The sequence below is a fragment of the Pezoporus wallicus genome, unplaced genomic scaffold (genome assembly GCF_028554395.1).
Source record: "Pezoporus wallicus isolate ANWC-B61680 ecotype Strahan unplaced genomic scaffold, APGP_CSIRO_Pwel_v1 contig_6580, whole genome shotgun sequence".
Lineage (NCBI taxonomy): Eukaryota > Metazoa > Chordata > Aves > Psittaciformes > Psittacidae > Pezoporus > Pezoporus wallicus.
This window is the reverse complement of record NW_026635844.1, coordinates 1,782,034-1,804,977: the sequence shown is the minus strand read 5'-3', so window position 1 is coordinate 1,804,977 and position 22,944 is coordinate 1,782,034. Positions and strand designations below refer to the sequence as shown.

The following is a 22,944-nucleotide window of genomic DNA, read 5'->3' as shown; positions in this document are numbered from 1 at the left end:
GAAAGTCATTGTGGTTTCAGAGCTAACAGAAGTACCACAGACATGGTATTTGTTCTCAGACAACTGTAAGAAAAGTGTAGAGAACAGAATAAGGGGCTCTATGTAACTTTTGTTGACCTCACCAAAGCTTTTGACACTGTGAGCAGAAAAGGCCTGTGGCTGATCTTGGAACGATTAGGTTGTCCCCTCAAGTTCCTCAAAATGATTATTCTGTTACATGAGGATTAGCAAGGCCAAGTCAGATATGGCGATGCACTCTGAACCCTTCCCAATAACCAATGGTGTGAAACAAGGTTGCGTTCTCACACCGACTTTATTCACAATCTTCTTCAGCATGATGCTCCAAAGGGCTACGGTAGACCTCAATGAACAAAAAGGCATTTATATTCGATATTGTACTGATGGTACCCTATTTAATCTAAGGCGACTGAAGGCCCACACTAAGACCCTAAATCATCTTGTCCGTGAACTGCTTTTTGCTGATGATGCCGCCCTGATTGCTCACACAGAAGCAGCTCTGCAGCATTTAACATCTTGCTTTGCGGAGGTGGCTGAGCTTTTTGGGCTGGAAGTCAGCTTGAAGAAGACAGTCGTTTTCTACCAACCTGCACCACAAGAAGATTATCACCATCCCCACATTACCATTGGTGAGTCAGAGCTCCAGTCAGTTCAGCAGTTCAGCTATCTGGGAAGCATTATTTACTCGGATGCCACGATTGACAAAGAGATGGACAACAGGATAGCAAAGGCATACAGAGCCTTCGGAAAACTCCATAAAAGAGTCTGGTGCAATAAACACCTGAAGAAAAGTACAAAGATCAGTGTCTATAGAGCCATTGTACTGTCTACTCTTTACATGGGTCTGAATCATTGCTCATCTACCGTCATCACCTGTGACTCCTTGAATGCTTTCATCAGTGCTGCCTCTCTACAATTCTAAACATCCATTGGACTATGTGTCAAATGTTACTGTCCTCGAACAGGCAGGGGTCACCAGTATTGAGGCCATATTGCTGAAATTGCAGCTGTGCTGGGCAGGGCACGTCTCTAGGATGAAGGATCACCGCCTCCCTAAGATCATGTTTTACGGTGAACTTGCCACCGGTAGACGTAAGAGAAGTGCCCCAAAGAAGAGATATAAGGACTCCCTGAAACAATACCTTAGCCTTGGCCACATTGACTACCATCAGTGGTCCACCCTGGCCTCCAATCGGGAGACTTGGAGATACACCATACATAACGCCGTTAACTCCTTTGAGAACTCACGCAAAACTACTCTCGAGGAGAAAAGACAATGTAGAAAGAATCGCGCCCTGCCTATACCACCCAAGGAGACCTTTTGCTGTGCTTTTTGCAGCCGGATTTGCCTACCTCACATTGGCCTTTTTAATCATCAGCGCGCTTGTAGTAAGTGTGGGTAAAGCCCTTTCCAAATAGTCGCTCGCGAATTCAAGCCATGATGATGATGATGATGACACCTGGGGAGATTCAGACTGGACACAAGAGGAAAATTCTACACGATGAGCAGTCACTGAAATAATCTGCCCAGGGACATGGCGGACTCCCCAGCAGTTGACATCGTTAATATGTGGCTGGACAGGATGCTGGGACATCCAGTCAAGACCATGCTTTGCCTAGAAAGGTTGGGCCAGAGGATCCTTGAGGTCACTTCCAACCTGGGATTCTAGGATTTCTTTCACTTCAGTTTGTTTCATGAGTGTATAAACTTGTTCCGAACCCATCTTGCTGCTGTTATTTTTAAAAAGAAATTTCATCCTTAAGCATATGAAAATGCAGGGATGTGGACACTAGGATAGTGTGCTACGGTGAGAAAACAATGTGATTATTTACAATTATTACCATTCTCTTTCGTTTTTTCAAAGAAACGAAACCGTGTCGGATGAGCTGAGGTTCTTTCCCCCCGGCATTCCTGACAAACCTGCTGGGCCGGGCAGTGATACCACAACCACCAAAGAGCAAGTTCCCCCGCAAGCACCCCGGGGCCCATGGCCGGTGCTTCCCTGCCGTGTGCCCGCGCTCGCCCCGTGCCTGTCGAACCGGCTAGACAGGAGTCGCCGGGGACGGTGCTTGCAGCCCCTTTGCTCAAAGGCCGGGTGACTCCCGGCTCCGCCGGAACTGCAACATCGCCGTTTGCCCCCTGCCTCCCGCACGATGCGGCTGTCACGGACACAAAGAATAGGTGGAGAGGGGGCCGGGAAGGCCCGCTCTGGCTATGTCCTCGCATCGCCACACTTATATACATATATATATAGGCGGGCCGCCGGCAGTCCGCTCCTCGCCAGCCGTTAACTTTTCGGCCAGGCTCCTCGCCGTCCTTCCTGGGGGTGCCCACGGCGGCAATCTTCCCGCCCGGCGGGCCCGGGGAGAGAATTTCGTCCTCCCATTCCCAACTCCGGGAAGCCCCGGCCGTGCCGCGGGGGGCGGTGCGGCGGAACCCCGCGCTCGTTCCCGGCGGCGGGCGCCGCTCCGGCCCGCCCCGCACCGGAGTAAAGGCGCCGGGCTTCGGCGGGCTCGGCTGCTGCTGTTGCTGCCGTCGCCGCCGCAGCAGGAGGAGGAGAATGGAGCCAGGCAGGGAGCCCCGGGCGGCCGTGGGACAGCCAGAGCCAGCGGTGTCGTTCCAGGCCCGGCTGTGGAAGAACCTGCAGCTGGGGGGAAAGAGCCGGAGCGGCGGCGGGAGGGTGGCAGCAGATCGCCGCACTGCGGACCTCCCCACCCCGCTGCCGGCCAGCGGTAAGGGGGACCTACCGCCGGGAGCTAAGTGGGGCGGCTTCAGGCGGCGGAGGCAAGTGCTGGACCGCGTCTTCTCGTCCTCCCAGCCCAACCTTTGCTGCTCAGCCGGTGAGCCGCTGGAGCCGGGCGGCGAGTCCGGCTCCGCCTTGCGCCGGCTGCGGGAGCACCTGCTACCCCAGGGGAAGGGGCCGCCGCCCGGCCGCCGAAACGACCCCGCCACCGGGGATGAGGGGCCCGCGGGCGGGAAGGAGGGCCGCCGGCCCGGAGCGCATTTGTCCCACCAGAAGAGCTCCTCGCTGCCGAGCACCGCCTGCCTGGAGCAGCTTCTGCAGGGATCACTCGCCGCCGGCAGGAAGAAGGAGCAGAGGGCGGAGGATGGCAACGGCAGCGAGGTGAGTGCCGAACCGTCGTCGCGCCCCGCTGGGTTGCGCTGCAAGCGGCCCGTGGCGGGTGGGAGCAGGGAGCGAGGCGGAAAGGTGGTCCCGCGAAGGGGAGGAGGGAAGAGAGGCGAGGCAGAGGGCGGCTGCCGGGAAAGGGTAGGGAAATGAGGTGAGAGAACTGGGGGCGAGACGGGAGGGTGGCCGCCGGGGAAGGGCAGAGAGGTGAGGTGAGAGAACGGGGGCAAGGTGGGAGGGCGGTCCTCGGGGAAGGGCAGGGAAATGAGTTGAGAGAACTGGGGGCGAGGCGGGAGGGTGGCCGCCGGGGAAGGGCAGAGAGGTGAGGTGAGAGAACGGGGGGCAAGGTGGGAGGGCAGCCCCCGGGGAAGGGCAGGGAGGTCAGGTGAGGCGAGGTGAGAGAACGGGAGGGGTGGCGAGAGGGCGGCCCGGACTGACACTGCCCCCCGCCCGCTGATGCGACGCGCCCCTCCGCTTTAGGCAGAGCCGATACAGGCAGCTGGCGCCCTGTTATAACTTCCTCCACCGCCGGGGTATGCCCGGTTGCCGGCCGGGCGGTGTCTGTCGTGACCGGCGGTGTGGCGCGGCCATGTGGGCGCGCTGCTGGTCGTGGGTTGCTCGTCCCTCGGAGCCGCGCACGGTAAACCTTGCAGAGAACGGGTGTCCCGAAGGCCGAAGCTGGCGTCGAGCGTGCAGTGCCGGTCCCCTCGCTTCACACCTGTCCCCAGACCTGCTCTGTGTCCCTTAGGCCTTGCACTGCTGTTTTTTGTCTTTGGCGCATCTGGGGTGGCTTCTGTTCAAATAACCTCCACTCTTTTCTTACCTGGTTATCCAAATTTGAAGAATTATTTCTTTTAATCTCTGCAGGACACGTAAACAACTTCCACTAGTTAACAGGATTTTCCAGAATGTACCAGGCGCTGTCCCACACAGCTGTCGGTTCAGGCTGATGGAATAGTTGTTCTTCCCTCGTCTCTCGGGAAAGGTGGCATACAAAGCCATAGCTCTTCCAACTGTCAGTTTTGAAATTAAGTGGTGAAGCTAGAATTGGTGGGGGCTGCTGAAGCTTGCAATAAATTTCATAACAGAAAAAGAGCAAATGTGTGAGTCATTCTGGAGCTTGTGTAATTCTAAGCAGCCATCCACTTTTTGCAGGAAAAGTTGACTAATACACATTATTGTATATTGTCTTCTGTCATAATTAGGGAGAAATGAGCAATGAAGCTGTATGAGTATACTTGGTGACAAAACCTGTGGTCATGATCTAGTGAAGAGCAGTTGTGTTTCTGCAGTGACTTGTAACATCCCTTGAGGGACTGTCAGGCCCCTCTTCAGAGTCCAACCCTCATCTCTATAGACATGGGACCCAGACCTAACTTTATGTCCAAGTGCGTCAGAAGCTGCCTTGGTTATCCCAGGTATAAATCATGCTTGTAAATGTTTTAGGTGATTGCTTCTTGAGGTAGGATTATTTTAATAAGTGTTGAAGTAAAGAGAGTCAGTTGCTTTCTCCCCCCATCTCCTGGCTCTCAAAAATGTATTTTACACTGTAAGTATTACTGTTTGGGACTACAGGATGTTCTTCTGGCTTACACTGCTACATGCAGCAATTAATAAATAAGAAAATATGAGTCTCTCTTCAGTGCCATTCTGCTGTTGTGTTCAGCAGGGAATCAGCACATTTATTTACAAAACATATAATTTTTATTTAATTGTGAGGGTATTACTCCTGTTTTGGACAACGTACAGTCATAGTATTTGGAAAAAATACTCCTGATCAAAACAAAGTGGTACCCAAGCTTTCTAACATGTCTTTAATTAACAAGATTATGGCCAGTTCTTCTAAGCAATTTCTAGTATTTCTAGCACTTGGGCTATGCCTCCGTATAGTGAGTTTGGAATAATTAACTTTTTCAAAACCCAGATTTTACTCACAGCAGCACAGACTTTCAGAGCTGTCCTGAAAGTTGGTTTTGGGTTTGTATTTTTTTTTTATTTATTTTATTTTTATTGCCCTGCAGCCTTACCTGTCCAAAGATCAAAAAAAAAATCTAGTAAGTAACAGAATCACAAAAATGAGGTTAAATTACCTATAAGTAAAACAACACTAGAATTACAGCTTGCTTTAAAATGTATTTAAAACTTGATTGAAGGCAAACAAATGCTACTGCCTCTTTCAGATCAAGACTTAAACTGATTTTTTTTAGCAAATATGCACACAAAAAGACATACTAAATATTTTAAGGGCTACAGTGGGGAAAAGTAAAATCCCAGAGAAGTCAAATTTCCTGTGCTTTTAAGCTGAAATAGTACAGTTGTCATCAGTGAAAAGGAGCACAGGTTAGTGTGGTGGATTGGAAGACTTGCAGCGTAAATTGCTGCATTCTGTGTGGATTTAATCTTGCAGTGTGCTCTTTGGCATAGTCAAGAAATAGTTTGAAATAATTAAAATATGATGAAGCAATACTGCACTGGACATGGGCAGTCTAGCAGACGCCATGTTTTCTTAGGTGTGAATAAGGTGTTTGTTGCAGTGAATAGGATTAGTGTCTTGGTTTGAGTAAAATTGCATGTTCATGGGTGGAGTCTTACACAAAGAATAACCATTACATTTCAGCAATAAATGCTGATCTACTTCTCCCCCAAAGACTAGATGCTTCTCACAGATGTCCTTGAATAGGTCATCTACTCAAGTACTATATATAATTCAAGTAAATACAGTGAGTACTCTATTTGGGGAGAGAAGGGCGTCGTAAGTACTGTATTTCTTGTCAGGAAAAACAAGGTTCTTTTTAAAGAGTAGCCAAATACGGTTTATTAGGACAAAGAAATAAACACAATCAGACTTAAATCCTTCTTCCTCTTCCAAAGGCTATATATCAGGCTTTCTTGGCCAAATCTTTCCTAACACCAGACATGGCATGCAGCCACCTTCGTGCAGCCGAGAGCTGCAGGATGTTGTCTGCACCCTGGAGGGAGGGAGTGAAGGGTGGTGGAAGCCTCGGGGGGTGTTTTCATGGGCAGGAGGTGACACCAGCCCTCCAGGGGTTTTGTGGCTCATGGGATTTCCAGCTCTGGACATGCTTCCCATGGGTTTTTTTCCAATTTGACCTAATAATTTGCATTTTCTCACCAGTGGGAGCTTGGGTTTACCCAGCAGTGCCCATGCCAGCATGGTCTTTCTCCTGAATGTGAGATGCTGCTTTGCATGGAAAGCTTTATGCTACTTGCAGTGTATCATAATTGTGTAGTGAAAACCAGGAGGGTGGAAATACCACCATTTCTTAAGATTTTCAGTAATAGGGAACCTACAAATATTTAATCATCTTAACCGGAGAACACTGATGTGAGTGTATGTCATCTTGAATCGACAGTGGCCATGAAGAGCATTCAGGGAGAGGGTTCCTGGCTGAAGAGGTGTCCAAGCTGAGAACATATGCGGGCATGTTTCCCCAAGGGTTTCCTTGCAAAATAATGATTTGTCTTTTTTAGCTATGTCCTGGTTGATCTGTTAAGCTCAGGAGTGGACAGGTTCTTAACTGCTTCCCTCCCTGTCTGTTTCCAGTTTTGTGGTTGTGTGAATATATTAGAGTTGTGGGAGGGCTTACTGCAAGGAGGAGGAGTGGAGGAAGGCTAGGGCTGCCGCTAAACCATTAGATGCATAGCCATAGGAAATTAAGCTTCATTAGTTTTGCTGCACTGGGGGTATGTATCCAGATCTAGTGTCTCTCCCATTTTCTCAGTAGTGTGTAAATATTGCTCAATAAAGTTGGTATAAGAGGGTGTGGCACCTGAGAGGGGTCTGCTGAAAAAGGGGAGTTTAGTGAGCTGGGTGGTGTGAAGAGAGATTGCACTTCCAGGGAAAGGAGCATGGTGTTGTAGAGATGTGTGGGAAGAAGAAAAGGAGGAGTAGCGATGAAATACAAGCAGAGATGGAGTAGTGATGGAATAAGAGCAGAGGTAGAGCTGTGAGGGAGCCTGAAGAGAGGAGTATCTTGAATTTGGAGGGGGATGCAGAGCCAATGGTAGCCTGATTGCTGCATTTTTCTGCCTCTACCAGAATAAATCTGTATCTGGCATAGAGCCACTGGAGTCAGAGAAGTTGCACAGGGGGAAAATTTGGCTTGTTTGTTCTAACTGGTGTATTTCACAGGTCATGTTTCACTCATTGATCCAGCCAGTGAAAGCAAAATAACAGAATAAAGACAAAAGAAAAGGCAAAAAATGTCAGTGAAAAGCTACACTTTTCACTGGCAATTAAGAGAATCTTAATTGCTACTTCAGATTTCTAAGACACTGCACTGGGAAAGGTGAAGGTGGTGAGGAAATTCAAACACTTCTGACTGTCAAGATTACATTTTCCTGAGATAATGCCAATACAAAACAAGGAGAGTCAGAGAGAGCTAATTTGCACAGGTTTTTGGAGCATGATTTGAAGCCAGCAGCATTCTGAGAATAAATGGGCAAAATTTCAGGAAACAGGAGGAAGCTTGATTTTGGGAATCTGGCCACTGACCCATGAGTAGTAAGTACATGACTCAATGTTTAGGGTGGATCAGAAGAACCTAGAGCTTGTTAATAGAAATTACGTAGAAATCGTAAGCAGGAGTAAAAAGCTGATGCTAATGCTAATTTCTTCTTAAGAAACCTCTTGCGGTGTTTCAAGGCTGTTTGCTTTTTCAGGAGTTTGATTAGACATCAGATTTTATCAGGGGATGTTCTGCACTGCCCTGTTTTGTCCTTATGTGAATATCTGATAAAAGGCTTATGTTTCAGCAGCTTGAGAAGCATTAATCTGTTTCTTGTGCTCTGTCAGCTTCTGACCAGTCTGTCAACTTACAGTATGTTAGTACAGTATATATATATAATGAACAGGAAAGTCAAGAGAGGGCACAATAGAATTCTTGAATAACCTCTGCTTAATTAACTGAAGAATCTCTCCAGAGTTTTCAGTCAGCTGAATCATTTTTCAGAATTGACCAGTTCGCATTTATCCTCATGGGAAGCACTTAGCTATTTTAAAATGAAATAGGAGCAGCTGTTAATTTAATGTTTATCCATGACCTCATTTAAGCTTTACTTTATCTTGTCCTCCACCCTGCTTTTACCGTTTATATGCAAAGGTGTTCATAGTAAAATAATGGTATTGAGAATAATAGATAGTTGGTGGGGAGGAATTGCAACAATCCCTGCACTGAAGGAATAAAACCCTGCTTATTTTCTACTGGGTGACTCGGTTGTGAAGTGACTGAATTTCAGTGTAAAGATTTTAGCTGGATTTCAATTGAGTGTGACAAAACTCTGTTACTTCAGTGTACTTCACGTGTGTATCTCATAACCTACTGAATTGTGTTAAATTTTTTAAATGTAAAAAGACAAACATCTAAATATGGTTGCAGCATTAAGTTTTTTTCCAAGAAATGTTCTTTCCCTCTTATTGGAAGTGTTGAATTCAGAAATTTATTAGGCATACGAATAAGACTTATTAGTTACTATATTGTTGCAATAAGAAGTACTTTTTAGCATTTAGAAATGCAGACAATATTGAACCCAGGTAATGGCACAGCAGAAACACATTTAGAGCTTTTGCTCTCAGTAGGAAGAGAGCTTCAACCATTGGGACAGATTTTGTTGAGCTGTCAAAATGTTAAAGTATCTGCAACACTTTCTCTGAACTGTCTCTTCATTCTGGTGTTGGGAAATGTAAACCTCTGTGAGCAGAATTTATTCCTCCCTTCAGCCTGTATTCTCTGTCATTCTTGGCTGTTCATTCTTTTAGATTTTTTTTTTTTGTTCTTATTATTATTTTTTAGATCAAACCCTATTTTCCCCACTTCTGCATTACCTCCTTCATACTAAGATCAAAAGTTGCTGAAAAAAAAATAATCCAGAGGCAACAACTTCATACTTTTGAATGAAACACTGTATTTCAAGCTTTACTCAAATACCTGTAATTCTTCATCACTTTGTAATGTTCCTCAGGCTTCCCTCTGCCCCTTTGAAAGGGGAGCAAGTGAATTTCTTTCCAGAAAAAAAATGCAACCCACAATTTGGCAGTTGCTTAATTACCCTTTTGACCACTGGCATTGTTAAGATGCTCTATAAAACTGAGTAGCAAGTCTGTGAGATGCTGCGGTGTTCAAACTTTTGCTCTCCTCATTCATTATTCCAGGGAAGTTCTACAACTGTTGAGAAAATCCCATTCAAGAATGAGTTGTGAAATGTGACCAGGCAGATTAGATTTTATTTTATTTTTTTTTTGTGGGAAACTCTGAGTGCTATTTACATACAAATTTGCCTTTAGGATGCCATTTGGTTTTGATATATCTGATCTGGCAGCATTCATATTACTGTATCTGTTGTGCTTGTGATTGGGTGATCATGCTAGGCAAAGATGAATAATCTTTTGGAGGCTTGCAAGCATTTGATGAACAGGATACAATTAACTTGACTTACAGATTCTTTGTGCAGAATAACCAAATAAGCTGTTCAGTACCTTGCAGTTAATAAGTATCCTTACTGATTTCTCACCTTGTGCGAGTTCTGTTTCATACCTCTCATGTAACTGATGCATGCACCAGTGAGATGCTTGCTGCTTCTCATGTGTGTTATAAAATCAGGGGCTAGACTGCCCTGTAGCTATTGATAAATATTTTATGGAGTTTTTAGACAAATATGAGAATGTTCTGTGTAGCGCCAGAGGGATGAGAACCCAGACACTTTTCTGTTCCCTGTGTTTGGTTAGGGTGGCTTATGCTGCAGTCAGTGTAATTATAAGAGAAGGGGAACTAGAGCTAATGCATTTGTTGGTTCCTGTCAGCCAAGTTCTCTTTCCAGGCCTTTTCTACCTAGTTCTGGAGCCTAGAAGAGAGCACACAGCAGAGGTCACTGACTGTAGTTTCAGTCTGTGCTGGCTCTCTCTATGCTGTCAGAATCAATGTGTGGGAAAGAAGCTGAAACATTTTCCAGAAACTAATTCTTGTCCAGTTTGGACAGGGCTCAATTTTCAGTTGTGGTGAACATCCTGTGCTCTGTCCAGAAAATGGAATTACCTCCAGGGAACTCTTAGATTTAACTTTTTATCTCCAGAAGAAGAAAATTCTACCCATTCATTTAGGCATTGGCTTAAAAAAAAATAAATAAATTTGCAAAGTCCAGCTGATTTTGACTGGCAAATGGCTCTAAATCCTTGGGGAGAGGGGACAAAATCTTTCCAGCAGGAAAAATAAAATGCTGACTTCCTACTGTTGTATTTTATGGGTGAGAAATGATTATCAAATGAAACTTCATGCACTGAAGAAAGTCTGAAGTTCTAGGAGGCTTGATGAAGAGTAAAAAGAATTACTGAGGTCAGTTAATTGAAGGTAGGAAGTGAAGCTTCCCCCTTTCTTTTTAAGGACATCCTTACTCTTACATTTAAAGGTTTATTCCCTTCTTTGGCACAGACTTCTTATATCCTGTTACAGTTTCAGTAACTCAGTTTTTAAATTTTGAACATTGTTGACATTAGTTGGGTGTTTCAGTGTTTTGCATTACTGTAATCAGTACAGTAGTAACATGAATAGTGTTCTATGACACAAGAATTGGCTTTTGCAGTTTGTTTTTCTATTACATTCTCACGAAAAAAAACAGAAATGCCATGTGGGAGTCAGCTGGAGTCCAGGAAATGTGAAGGAATAAGTGTATATTCATAATGTAACCCTTGTGGGATGCATAAAATTTCCTTTCTGAGTTACAAGAATTGGGAATTTCAATATTTATCATATTTATTAAATTTATTTCTAAGATTCAGTTAACAAATGTAGCTCAGTATACAGGGTAACAGTTAATCTTCTCATGCAAAACAGATTTATGTTACAGTGTTTTCTGTGAGTTAGTGTGGAATAACAATAGAAACAGTCTAAACATCTTGATGTGTTGGGAGATCTGCATTTCTGAAACGATCTATAGAATGAAGGGATTTTCCTCTGAAAGGTGTATCTACACAGTAGATACAACTAGGGGGAGCTTGTTTTTGTGGGTTTTTTGGTTTTGTTTTTTTTTTTCCCCTGTTACAGCAGTAAGATGCTTTGATTGCCTGGCTTTCAAATTAGAAACATATGGTGCATGGCTGTGTGGTTCTGTGTGGGGAAGACACACTGGCTGTGAGGCATTAGCTGTGTTTTAGTATACAGTGTGTTGCATCTGGAATTGCAGATATGTTAGGTGTGGTACAAGTGACTTCCGTTTGTTTTGGTGTGCTGGAAATTGATTCCTCAGCTTTAGAAAGTTTTATCAGTCATCTAATCTGGAATTTCTGAATTCCGTGGATCTTTGTATTTCATGAGCTCTGATACTCTGTTGTTCAATCTGAGTGATTCTCCTTTCTTGCCCTTCTTCTCCAACCTACATATCTTAAATTTTGTTTGCATTGTGTGGGATTTATCGTAATTTGCTTTACTTTCTGAGTTTTATTACTTCAAGTGTGGGTTATCTGAATGAAAATGTGATGAGTAGTTTAAATGTACACTGTATATTTAAGGTGATACTTGCTTAATATACATGATTCATACTTTTACCATCCCCCCCCCTTTTTATTTTTCCCCAGTATAAGTAAAAAGTTGCACTGACAGTGGAATGCTCAGCCTCTGATGGTCCTAGACTGAGACATGGAAATTATGGACTCTCTGTTTCAGAGTGGTCCTGTCCTGTGATGCTGGTGTGCTTTTGGAGATATACTGCAGGTTATCTCCTGGTCTGCAGGAGCAGACAGACTTAGTTTGCATCAAATTCAGTCTGTATGCTTTTTTCTCTTTTTTCTTCCTCACATGGTTGATCTAGGTGGAGAATAAACACAGACAAAATGGATCAATATCATTTTAGCAGGCAATTAAAGAAAAGCTAATTAGCATTTTAATTATTTTGAATTTAAGTGACTTCTACTTATTTGCTGTGGGAAAGAACTCCCTGTTACGCCTGATCTGATTACGTTAATTACTATTCTTAGTAATTGCATGGAACTATTTTTTGTGTAAGGTTAGATCCTCAGCTGGTGTTAATGGGTGTAATTCTGTGATATACAAAGCAGAGTATCAGTTCATATCTGCTCAGGATTTGGTCTGGATCTAATTAAGTCATGCCCTAGGGATACAGGTATCATAAGTAAGTATAAGGCATTTAGTTCTGCTAGTCAGGAATTTCTATCCAAGGATTTTCCTTGTAGTAGGCATTCAAACCCATTAAATGTGGCTCTGACTTCAGAGTTCTCAAGGGCTAGTGAGTCTGCTTTGTGGTCATCTCAGTCTGAGCAGCCCCTGCAAGGTTTCTGTCTGAATTTCAGGGCTAAAAAGGAGTGCATCTTTGTCCTTGTTTTGATAGACTGTTAGGCACTGCCCAGCCGTGAGACTGGGATCCCCGCAAGAAACTTGGAGAAGTTGTCTTTTTCATCATGTGATGGTCTGCCTCCCAGCCCATTGTGTCGTAAGACATAAAACTAACTATTGAGGAGTTGGGAGACTTTGATTCGGTACCTTTCTAGATAGAAGCTATTGAAATCCTCATCTCTTACATTCTGCTAAGCTTGAGTCTTTTCTAGAGTCATTTTCATAGAATCACAGACCAGTTTGTGTTGGACAGGAGCTTAAAGCTCATCCAGTTCCAACCACCTGCCACAGTCAAGGACACCTTCCACTAGACCAGGTTGCTCTAAGCCCTTTCCAGCCTGGCCTTGAACACAGCCAGGGATGTGTGTTTGTTATTAAAGATATGCTACTTTAAAGGAAAAATTAAAGAGGCAGTGGTTGTAGAAGACTCATGAATAAACATGAATCTATCACCTAGGAATTAAGACTGTTGATACTGAGATTTTGTTTTTAATTGTTCCTGGGTTTTGAGGCAGGGTGGTTGTTCGGGGCATTTTTGCTTGTTTTTTTTAACTTCCATAAAAAATGCTAAATATGAAATGAAGCAAGAATTGGCTTAGGAAAGGGATCTTGGCTCATTTTTCTGTGCAAGATGATACTTAAATTTTTTATACCTTGCAGGAAAGAAAATGGAGATTGTGCTGAAGGAAAAGCTTGTTTACAGGAAACAGCTGCCTTGCCATTTCAGTATCAGTTTACAAGACAGGAGAAATAATCTCTTGCTTTTGTATAGTAGGTTCTATATGTTAAAAGAATGAAAATACATTTTTGTTTCATTTATGACATCACTGAAGTGCTCTGTTAGGAATTGATGCAAACATTTGACATCAGGCATACGCATAGCCATTTGATATTCAAAGCTATTATCTGCTTTATAAGAGGCTTTTTTTTCTGTGTTAATGCTAGAGATTTGCCCACTTCATTTACTCAAAATATCTTCATTCAGAAGAAAACAACTTTCAATGTTGTCATTGTTCGTTTTATAACAAAGTAATGAAAGGTGATGACTAATTTACCTATTTGCCATGAAAATGTAAGCAATTCTTGATAACTGTTCCTACATATTTGATTAGGCTGTGATACTTGTTATGGTTAAATACTTTTTCCTATGTGTGCACATTATCTAAAAGTAAACAGTTTTAAGTAACAAAACTTGTACAATTTACCCTGTGCAATTTAATGATTTTTGCCCTCAGATGAAGCTTGTCCTGTCATGGATGGGTAGTTTTCTTTTCCAAAGCATTTTGCTGAAGGAAGCTTGTTTTAGCTGCTATTTTAATGTGTTTCAGCTTACTGTTTGTCAAGAGTGGATGTCTACAACAGTATTCGTTTTTCTCCTCCACTTCTATGTGGAGAACTACCTACTGGGATAAAACCAGTAGTATCTAGCATCTCAAATTTTGATGTATTTTTTAATTGTGTTTTATTGGAGAGAACGTATTTCTGCCTTCTTGTTTGGACTGTCAGACTGTCTCACTTACCTGTGTCATGACTAACAAACAGCCTTATGGCAATTCCAATTGCTTGCACATAAAAGACAGTATTTGTTTGTATTTATCTCTGTTTTAATATCATTTAGCAGTGAAAACAAGTGAAAAAAAGTTAAAAATAGCCCAGCATATCACACCCCCTCAGCAGTATGTGACAAGCCAGTTGCAGACTGGTAAACTGTGAAAGACTTCTGAACTGCCATTGATTTATTTTTACAGTCCACCTCCTCCTCCTCCTGGAGAAACTTGGAGTCACCTTTCTTTTTATCTGTGGGTTTATGTATTACTCCTGCCCTTTCATGACCCTTGTATATCTTGATAAAGTGTCTCCTAGGTGATCAAGGCAGCCCAGCTACATTTTTTTTGTGGTGTTTGGACTGCTTTGCACTGTTCTGAAAACACTCGAGCTGCACTGAGCAGCTTGATGCACCTCTTTCTGGGATGCTACCAGTTGTAGAAGTGCACATACTTAAGCTCAGACAAACATGTTACTTCTCTTTTCCTGTAACTGTTTTTACCAGTGTGAGTGCAAGAAGCCCTCTCCTATGCCTCCATCCTTGCATGTGAATTGATCCCTCTAGTGCTGAGGTCCTGTTTCAGGTGGTCTGCTTGTCTGGGAAGCCAAAGCTGGAGGAGAGAATTGGTTCAAAGAAATCTTCATAATAAAATACCAGAGTGTAGAGTGTGGACTCATAGGATTTGTGATTTTTTGCTATCAGATACTTGAGAGTATCAGGTGAATATTAAAAATAATAACTCCTAAGCATCATGCAGTTTTTACATATTCTATTAACATTACATGCAAAATGCAGTGGTAATGAATTGCAGCAGACAAAATAAAAAATATTTTTAAATAGTTTTAAATAGTTTTATTTCTCCAGAGAAAGTATTTTCAAAACACCTATCCCATTCAGCCTTGCAGACAGTGACTCTTTTTCAGTACTGTGGAGCCAGTCAGAGTCTACCTTGGACCAAGGATATGTGTATACCAAAAAGCCATAAATATGTTACCTCAAAAGTAAGGTGGTTTTAAATATATTATTCCAATCACATGCATGTGATATTCATTTAACTTCAGTTTGTTTGATGCTGAATTTAAAAAAAACCATACCATATAACAATTTTGCAGTATTATATGTACTCTCTTTATTTCGAATACTATGAAACCTGTTCAGACATGCAACACTTTGTAAATAGAGTTGGTTTATTTAATGTTTTTATTTGTTTGTATTTATATTTTTATTTTAATGTTTCAGTCCATATTTTAATGTTTCAGTAGGAGACCTGATTTTAAGAAGTGTTCAGTGACTTGTAGTACAAAGGGAGCTGATGAGGGCTCTGAGTTTCAAAAATCAAGCTGCATATTTAAGCTCAGAAATATAGACATGTCCAATTAAGGCATTCATTTGAGAAACAACAGATCTTGTGTGTAATTTGTACTCATTGTTAGGCAGTACTTCTGTTTAAAATGAGAAGTATTAGAAAATTCTGTAGCTGAGCCAAAATATGTTTTTTCCTGCCTTAGAATTTTAACTCTGAAGATAAATTGGCAGCTATTGGTGGTAGCAGGGGTTGCACAGATTTTTAATTAATTATTAAAAAAAGTAAAAAAAAATGCAGCTTAATGTTAAGTGAGATGGCAAAACAGTAATGGTTAGAAAAATGAGGAACTATCTCTGTGGTTTGGTTCATAAACTTCAGATTAGCTTTGGAGCAGCTGCTCCAATTAATCTGTTAAAACTGCGGTGTAGAATAAAGGGGCAAAAGGTTGTGGCAAGAGAGTGACGTGCAGAATATAATGGTTTCCAGCATCACATCCACATTGTTTTGCTTCTGCAGCTGCCTGTTAAGAATGGCTCTCTCCAAAGTGTCACTTAAAATATCCGTTATTGAAATCAGCACTCTTAGGGAAAAGGTATAGGTAATTTTGTGTAGTTTAGGTAGCTTTGCATCCCTTCAGATGCTGGGAGCCCTGACCTGTGTAGCACTGGATGGGCCTGCTCTGCAGTGGTGGGTGTGGGTACTACTTGATGTCAGCTTTTCCTTTTCACGGCATAGATACATGTCAGTGGAGCAGTGTATCACTTTTGCAGTGGTACTTTCGCTTTCTCTTCATATACATTTGTTTTTTTAAGTATCCTTCAACAGCTGAGAGAATCAGGGTTGTTGTTTAGTAGTGCAGCAGGGAGGGAAGGGCTGGATCTCAATTTCCTCACTTGGTGCATCCCAAGCTGTTTCCTCTTGTTGCAACTTCCATTTAAATTCAGTCTGGGCGAGGTCTACAGGTTTCCATCTGAGAGTGGCCACCAGGATCCACCGGGGGCTTAGGGGAGAGAGGCATTAGAAAAATCCATCTGGCCTTTCCGCTTTTCTCCTCTACTCTTCTGTGTCTTCTGTGCTTCACTTTTGACAAGGGCCTGTAGGGACAGGACAAGTGGGAACGGCTTTACCCTGAAAAAGGGGAGATTGGGATGAGATCTTGGGCAGAAGTTCTTCTCTGCGAGACCTGAGCCTCAGGTTGTCCAGAGAAGCTGTGGCTGTCCTATCCCTGGCAGTGCTCAAGACCAGGTTGGATGGGACTTGGAGCAACCTGGTCTCGTAGAAGGTGTCCCTGCCTATGGCAGGGTGTTGGAACTGGATGGTCTTTAAGGTCCCTTCCAACCCAAAGAGTTATCTGATCCTATGATTCGTTTTCTCCTTACATTCCTAAAACCTCTGTGAAGAGTTTTAGTTTACTTTGAGCTGGTGCAAGGATGGATGGGAAGGAAGGCTAGCGTCAATCTTTGGTATGCTTTGTGTGTACAGTAAAGCCACTGCATTGGGCAGGTGTTAATTCTTCCTCTTCTGTTTCCTGCAGTCTACATGGCAAACCTTCAGTTCCAGAATAGTGAGTGTCCTGTCTGGGATCAGGCTAAACTGGATAACTTGGCCACATCCCAGGGGGTATCTTTTTTGGTAAGGGGTGGATTTTGCAGGGGATATTGAGACAAACTCATTGCTGGCAGCATCTACTGGGGGAGTTACTGCTCTGCTGCAGAAGGCACACTGCTGGGTGGATGCTTCCTTCTGGGGGTGCTGGTTTGGGGTCAGCACGGGACCCTGTATATCTGGAGAGGAGAAGGCATCATGGGCCATGACGCTCAGGGGGCCTGTGGTAGCACAACCCAGCAGGGGGTGGTGCAAAGTGAGGCCAGAGAGCAGGCACATCCCTACTTGTGTTGGTTTGGGAAGCAGGATGGAGGACTACTCATAGTGAAAAAAAGAGAAGTCCTGTCTACAATGTCTGAGTTCCTGCTTTGCACAGCCTTTTGTGTGGCTGTCTCAAGGCTTGACATGCTTTTTAAGCATTTTCTTTTGTTTACGACACGGGAGCCACAGGAAATCCTTCTTGCCTGCTGGTCAGCAACACCTTGAAGCGCTGACAGCCCTGACATGGGACATGTTCATCTGGACAAGCTCTAATATTGCATGAGAAGTTTTGAAAATGTTCTTGTGGGGAAGTAGGAGGGTCTGAATGTGGAAGAGGAAGAAAGAGCCAAAAGGGATTACTTCTGTGTTTCTCCCATCTAGACTTTAAGGCATATCCTCAGCTATTTCTCCTCTTCTCTGGAGCACCTACCCACAACAGAGCTTCTCAGTATGTGTCCAGAAATTGATTTTTAGAAGAAATCAGTTGGTAGAGGCATTCCTGTAGGAGAGCAAGATAGATTTTTTTACATGGCCATAGTAGCATCCTCTAAATAATTAAGAATGGAAACAAGAGGTTATTGAATCCTACTTAATGCACTTAAAAACATTTATGCTGTCATTATGTCATTTTTGAGGAATACACATCCTGATTTAAAAAAAATGCCTCTATTAATCCAGACTTCTGGCTGTGACTCTCAGTTACTTAAAGTCTTTAAAATTCAAGTGCTGCTGTTTTACATTACTGTAATGGGATTGAGCTGTGGGGATCGTTTGCGTCAGTTCGTGGTGAACTCCTGGCACATGAAGAATGCCTGCATGCTGAAGGACCAAGGCACCATCAGCTGTTAAGTCTGTAACACAGAATATGTTTTGCACAGGAAAGAAAGCTTCGTAGGCAGCTGTGTATCCTGGCAGCCTCTGCTTTCTGGAATGCTCTTCTTGTCCCAGAAATGTTTCAGCTTGGATCTTAAGACAGCTTGGAGCAACAGTATGGCTAGTCCAGTTAGCTGAGGCAGAGTAGTGTACTGATCTGCATGTCCTTTGTCAGATCCTGTATCACATTCAGCTCATCAGTCAGAAGAACCTAGTCTTAAAATTTGCTGTATATTTGAAAGCTGTGCTTGTATGCCCCCGAAAATATAAATTCATTCTGTTTACATGGAGGTTACTAGCCTGTGGAGTAGCTGCTTTGAATGTGTGTGCAGTATGGTTGTTAAAGGTGTAACATGGAGCACACTTTCACCAGGTCAGTGAAAGAAAGAAACCAGGCTGAGAATTGCCGGGTTTCTTAGTGTTACAGAAATGCAGCGTTCCTCTTAAACGTTTGTTACATGTTTATCCTTGAGAAGACCAAGCAAATTGCTGGAAAAAGTCACCTATCAACTCAAGTTACTTAGAAACACATGGAGCAAAAGTGCTATCCTGATATGGAATACATTTAGAGTAACAACTGCAAGTACCATGAGTGTTCTAAGAAGGAATTTGGGGAGGAGGGGTGAGAAGGTAATAGTGCATTGATCTTGAAGTGCAGCGTGGTACTGCTGTCCTTCTGCCTTCAGAATGACTCATGCTTCTTAGAATTACAAGCTTAGAGACTCTGAGAGTGAAACTAATGTTTTGTTTTGGATGCATTCTGAGGCTTCCTTTTGACTTTCGGGGAACATTGATGTCTCCTGAATCTTCAGACTCAAAAGCACAATGGTTATTAAAAAAAAAAAAATAAAAAGTAATGAAAAAGACTTTTTTTTTTTCCTTTTTTTTTTTTAACTTAGGTTTTAATATTTCACTATCGTGTACTGATTCCAGGAGCTCTGACGAAAACCTCAGAATATCATGAGACCTGTGATAAAAATTGGGGCATCTTTAACACTGAACAAATATGTGGTGCATATGGTCCTGTGTGGTACAATAGAGGAAATCCCACCGTAAACTCTGTGAGTAAATCCAAGTAGACAGACTGAAGGTATTTTAGTATGTTCTCCAAAGATAACTCATGAAAATCTTATGAGTGAGGTGGTGCTATTGCGCAAGTAGAAATACTTAGTGGAATGAAAACCAAGTGCAGATGCAGTTTCCAGTGTGGTTTTGCAGCTTTTCATGCTAGAACTCTTTTTTTCTCGTCTGGTACAATCTTTAAATTGGAACTGTCTCAGCTGTGTCTTTGTTCATAAAAACAAGAATAACATCCTAAGGACATGAGGTTTTCTGTGCCACCAGCTACCATAAGCTGCTCATAGGTGAGTTCTAGCTTCCCAGCTGTGCTTCTTCTGCACCACATCTGAGAGGTGGAGGGAGGTGGAGTGGTTCAGGTGAAAGGAATTCCAGCTTTCTGAAGGTGAAAACTTTAAAGCACACATGGGGTAGAGGATTTCCTTAGCTAAGCAGGAGAGGAGAGAGAGGGTTAGGGAATCTCTGGTAGAAACCCTGTTTGTAGGGAATGTCGGAAGTATTTGTGAGTAGTTTCCAAATTTGCATTCTGCACAGAGTCACATGCTTAAGTACACAAGTACTATATTTAGAGTCCAGTTAAAGTGCTGGCTGAAGTTCATGTAATTCCAGTTAGAGTGCTGGCTTGAAGTTGATAAAACCCTTCAAACTGATGGTGTCAGTGCGTCCAAGGTCAAAGGCTAGCACCACTTTTTCTCCCTTAGGTGATTTCTGAACACAAAGCTACAGATGCTCCAGAGAACTGCTTAAATTCAATATATCTCTAGTCATTAACCAAATTAACATTGAAGACTGATTAAATTATACAGTATTACTAGATTATTGCATGGGATCTTGTTAGAAACATCTTGAGAAAAGCCAGTTAGGTTCCAAATTTTTTTAATTCATGAGTTTTTTGGTTTATTGTTTTGATTTGTTTGTTTGTTTTTTTCTTAACCAGGTATTAGGTATTGGTTTGGTTTGTCTTGGTTAATTTATCTTAAAGCAGGAAATGACTTTGTTAAGACGGGGATGGGAAGGAAACTAAACCAGATCTATTCAGGCTGAAGTGATTTATCAGAAGGTTTATGGGGAAAATGAAAAATGCTTAATAAAATTTTTAAATAATGCAAACATCACAGTGCATCCATCCATAACAATAACATGAGCTGCAAGGAGCCATGAAACTGTAGAAAGATAAATTTATATATGCAAGCATGGTACTTAAAAATTATACTGCTGTTTATCACATGGTCTTTACTTCATCTATGTGCTTGCTGGGTTCCCTGCATACTTGCAGAGCTGTGCAAATAATTCAAGTAAATATGTGGGTATATATACAGATGATCATGTGTGATGCTTCATGTCATTGCACACTCTGTGTATGTTGTACACACAACGCTGTTAATGGAAAACATGTACATAGTAGGTGCTGGTAAGCCAGAATAGTGGGCATCACAGGATAACAGAGTCCATTTTTCTGGTCTAAGCTTGTTTTCTGCTTTAGAATTACTTACTTTGAGTTTAAAAAATCCTCCTACAGTGCAAATTCTACCCTTTGTTAGACCTGGATGGCTGTCTGTTGCTTGGAGCCTCGTGGGATGTTAGCAGGAAAACTCATGAGTCAATTATTTCTTGGTGAGATTCTATTAATTTATACAGAATGTATAACAGTGCCCTCTGCGCCTCTTATTTTGCTGGATAAAGTAGCAGCAAAAAAAAAAATGGAAACAGTCTCCTTACTTACAGGAGCAAAGAGACTTATGATCTGCTAGGCATTACTCATTTCTGGCTGTCACCTTGGCTTTGTTTCTGTGATTGCTTCTGCCATGTGCACATACAGCTGCATCCAAATCAGTTCCTAGCTTCTCGTTTGTGTTCAGCCTAGACATGAGGCATTTTTCAGGAGTCCCTTGGCTTTCATTTAACTACACTGAATGTTGCTATTGCATTTCCAGCTTCAGCTGCTCAGGCTAGTAGCTGATACAAACTTCATTTCAGGGTCCCCTTAAGCTGGTTCTTCTTTCTCATTCCTAATCATTGTTGAGAAATTTCATACAGTGAAAGTAACTAAATATTTTAGATTTTAAAAACTTTAAAAATCACTCCAAATATTACGGTGCATGTTCAGGCTTTGACAATGGGATCAAAGAAATCGTCTTTGTTGTGTTGATTGGTTGTGGAGCTAAAGATCAAGGCTATCTTAAGGCTTGGAAGGGTGGGAAGTTTGCTGTTAGGGTTTGTTTTTTTGTTTGTTTGTTTTTTTGTTTGTTTGTTTTTTTTGTTTGTTTGTTTTGTTTTGTTTTTTTGTAGGTCAGCTGCAGCTACCATTTTATTTTCAGATTCTAGGAGCCTTCATATAGTTTCTGTTAGGTTTATCTTTTTGCTGAATATAAGAAGAGTTCCAAAAAGGTACAAGCGGCTTAGGCACTGAAATCAAAGCAGTACAAATATAAAACCCTCAAATAGCTCTACCTGCTTCTTCTAGTTTCTTTTTTGCTAGCTTTTGAAGATGTATGTTTTGATGCTGTATAGGCATTCATCTGGTATGTTCCGAGGATATATGGTTTAATCTTCTACCAGTCTCCTGTGCCTGTGATAGAAGGACATTTTCCAGTTCTCTGTGCAGATTCATTTTGAACCAGAGGTTGCAGGCAAGGAATGTTATTAAAAAAAAAAAAAAAAAGAAAGAAAACCTGAAATTTTTAATCATACATAACAATTTAAATTTGCTGTAACTGTCTCTAGCACCAGATACCAAGTTGCCTTCATCTACTCAGTCAAAATGTTTGTGTTATTTTGTTCCTTTCAAGGCTAAGACAGTTTGCGTGTCTCCAGATATTAACAGATTTTTCACATGGTGGATAAAGGAAAATAATGCCATGTTTCTCATTTTAGTTGATACCAGCTGGCCATGAGAAATGTTTTTTTTTGTCTGTATTGTAATCAAAACTAGCAAAGTAGATATCCTAATGAGCCAGGTCAGCTGGAGGAGCTGATGAGGTCATGCTGCTGCTTCTGGATTTGAACTGTTTGTTCTGCAAAATATGGCTGTGTTTTTCCCAAGGATTTTGAGCAACATTATCTGATTTATAAATTCTGAGGTGTTTTTGCTTTATGATTATTAGCTGCACATCAAGGGGATACTTTTTCCAGTTAGTTTGTAGGATGCATATTCATTTTTTTATTTACACCTTGCTTATGTCTGCATAGTAATACAGATTGCAGTAGGACCAGCTGTAGTTAGGTGCTCTCTATAAATGCTGCCGCACTGTTTCTGGCATTAAAAAATAGTTGTGATGCTTTACAAGGTGACAGTTGACTCTGGCTTCTGTATACTGTGGAGAGCGTGGAGACATCTGGGTTGTGTCCATGAGGATGACTTTACTTGCCTAAGTATTCTTATGTTGTGGGTGGTATAAATTTAAGGTATTGCTTCATCCTGTCCATCTAGGAAAAGGAGCAGTGAGAAAATCGTTTTGTCTTGCACTACTCTTTTAGCTATAGACACAATAAAGTAGAAATTGGTCAAAATTTGTTTTTCTGTTTAAAACCAAAGCCTGGATGTTTGAGGCAAAAAAGCATGAAATGGTGAGATTTGCTTCTGTTGAAAATTACTGACACAGATACTTATAACACAGCTTTTGCAGGTAAAGCCAGAGGCTGTTGTGGCATGGGAAGATAAATAGGGATGTAATGTTTTCTGTACAGTGAGGCACAGGACAGAGACCCCCAATGCTTATGGAGTGAAAACATCCATTTACTGCAATATGTGCTTATGTCTGGGGGAAA

At 42.2% G+C, this 22,944-nt stretch overlaps 1 protein-coding gene across 1 annotated transcript in view; it reads left to right on the top strand.

Annotated features, from left to right (window-relative positions):
• The first annotated feature begins 2,417 nt into the window (after positions 1-2,417).
• The window catches only part of MCTP1 (multiple C2 and transmembrane domain containing 1), a 258,485-nt gene continuing 237,958 nt past the window's right edge, over positions 2,418-22,944 (top strand). The window contains exon 1 of the mRNA XM_057398378.1: positions 2,418-3,143. Coding sequence (XP_057254361.1) covers positions 2,580-3,143 — 564 coding nt within the window. The 5' untranslated portion in view covers positions 2,418-2,579. The remainder of the gene's footprint in view (positions 3,144-22,944) is intronic.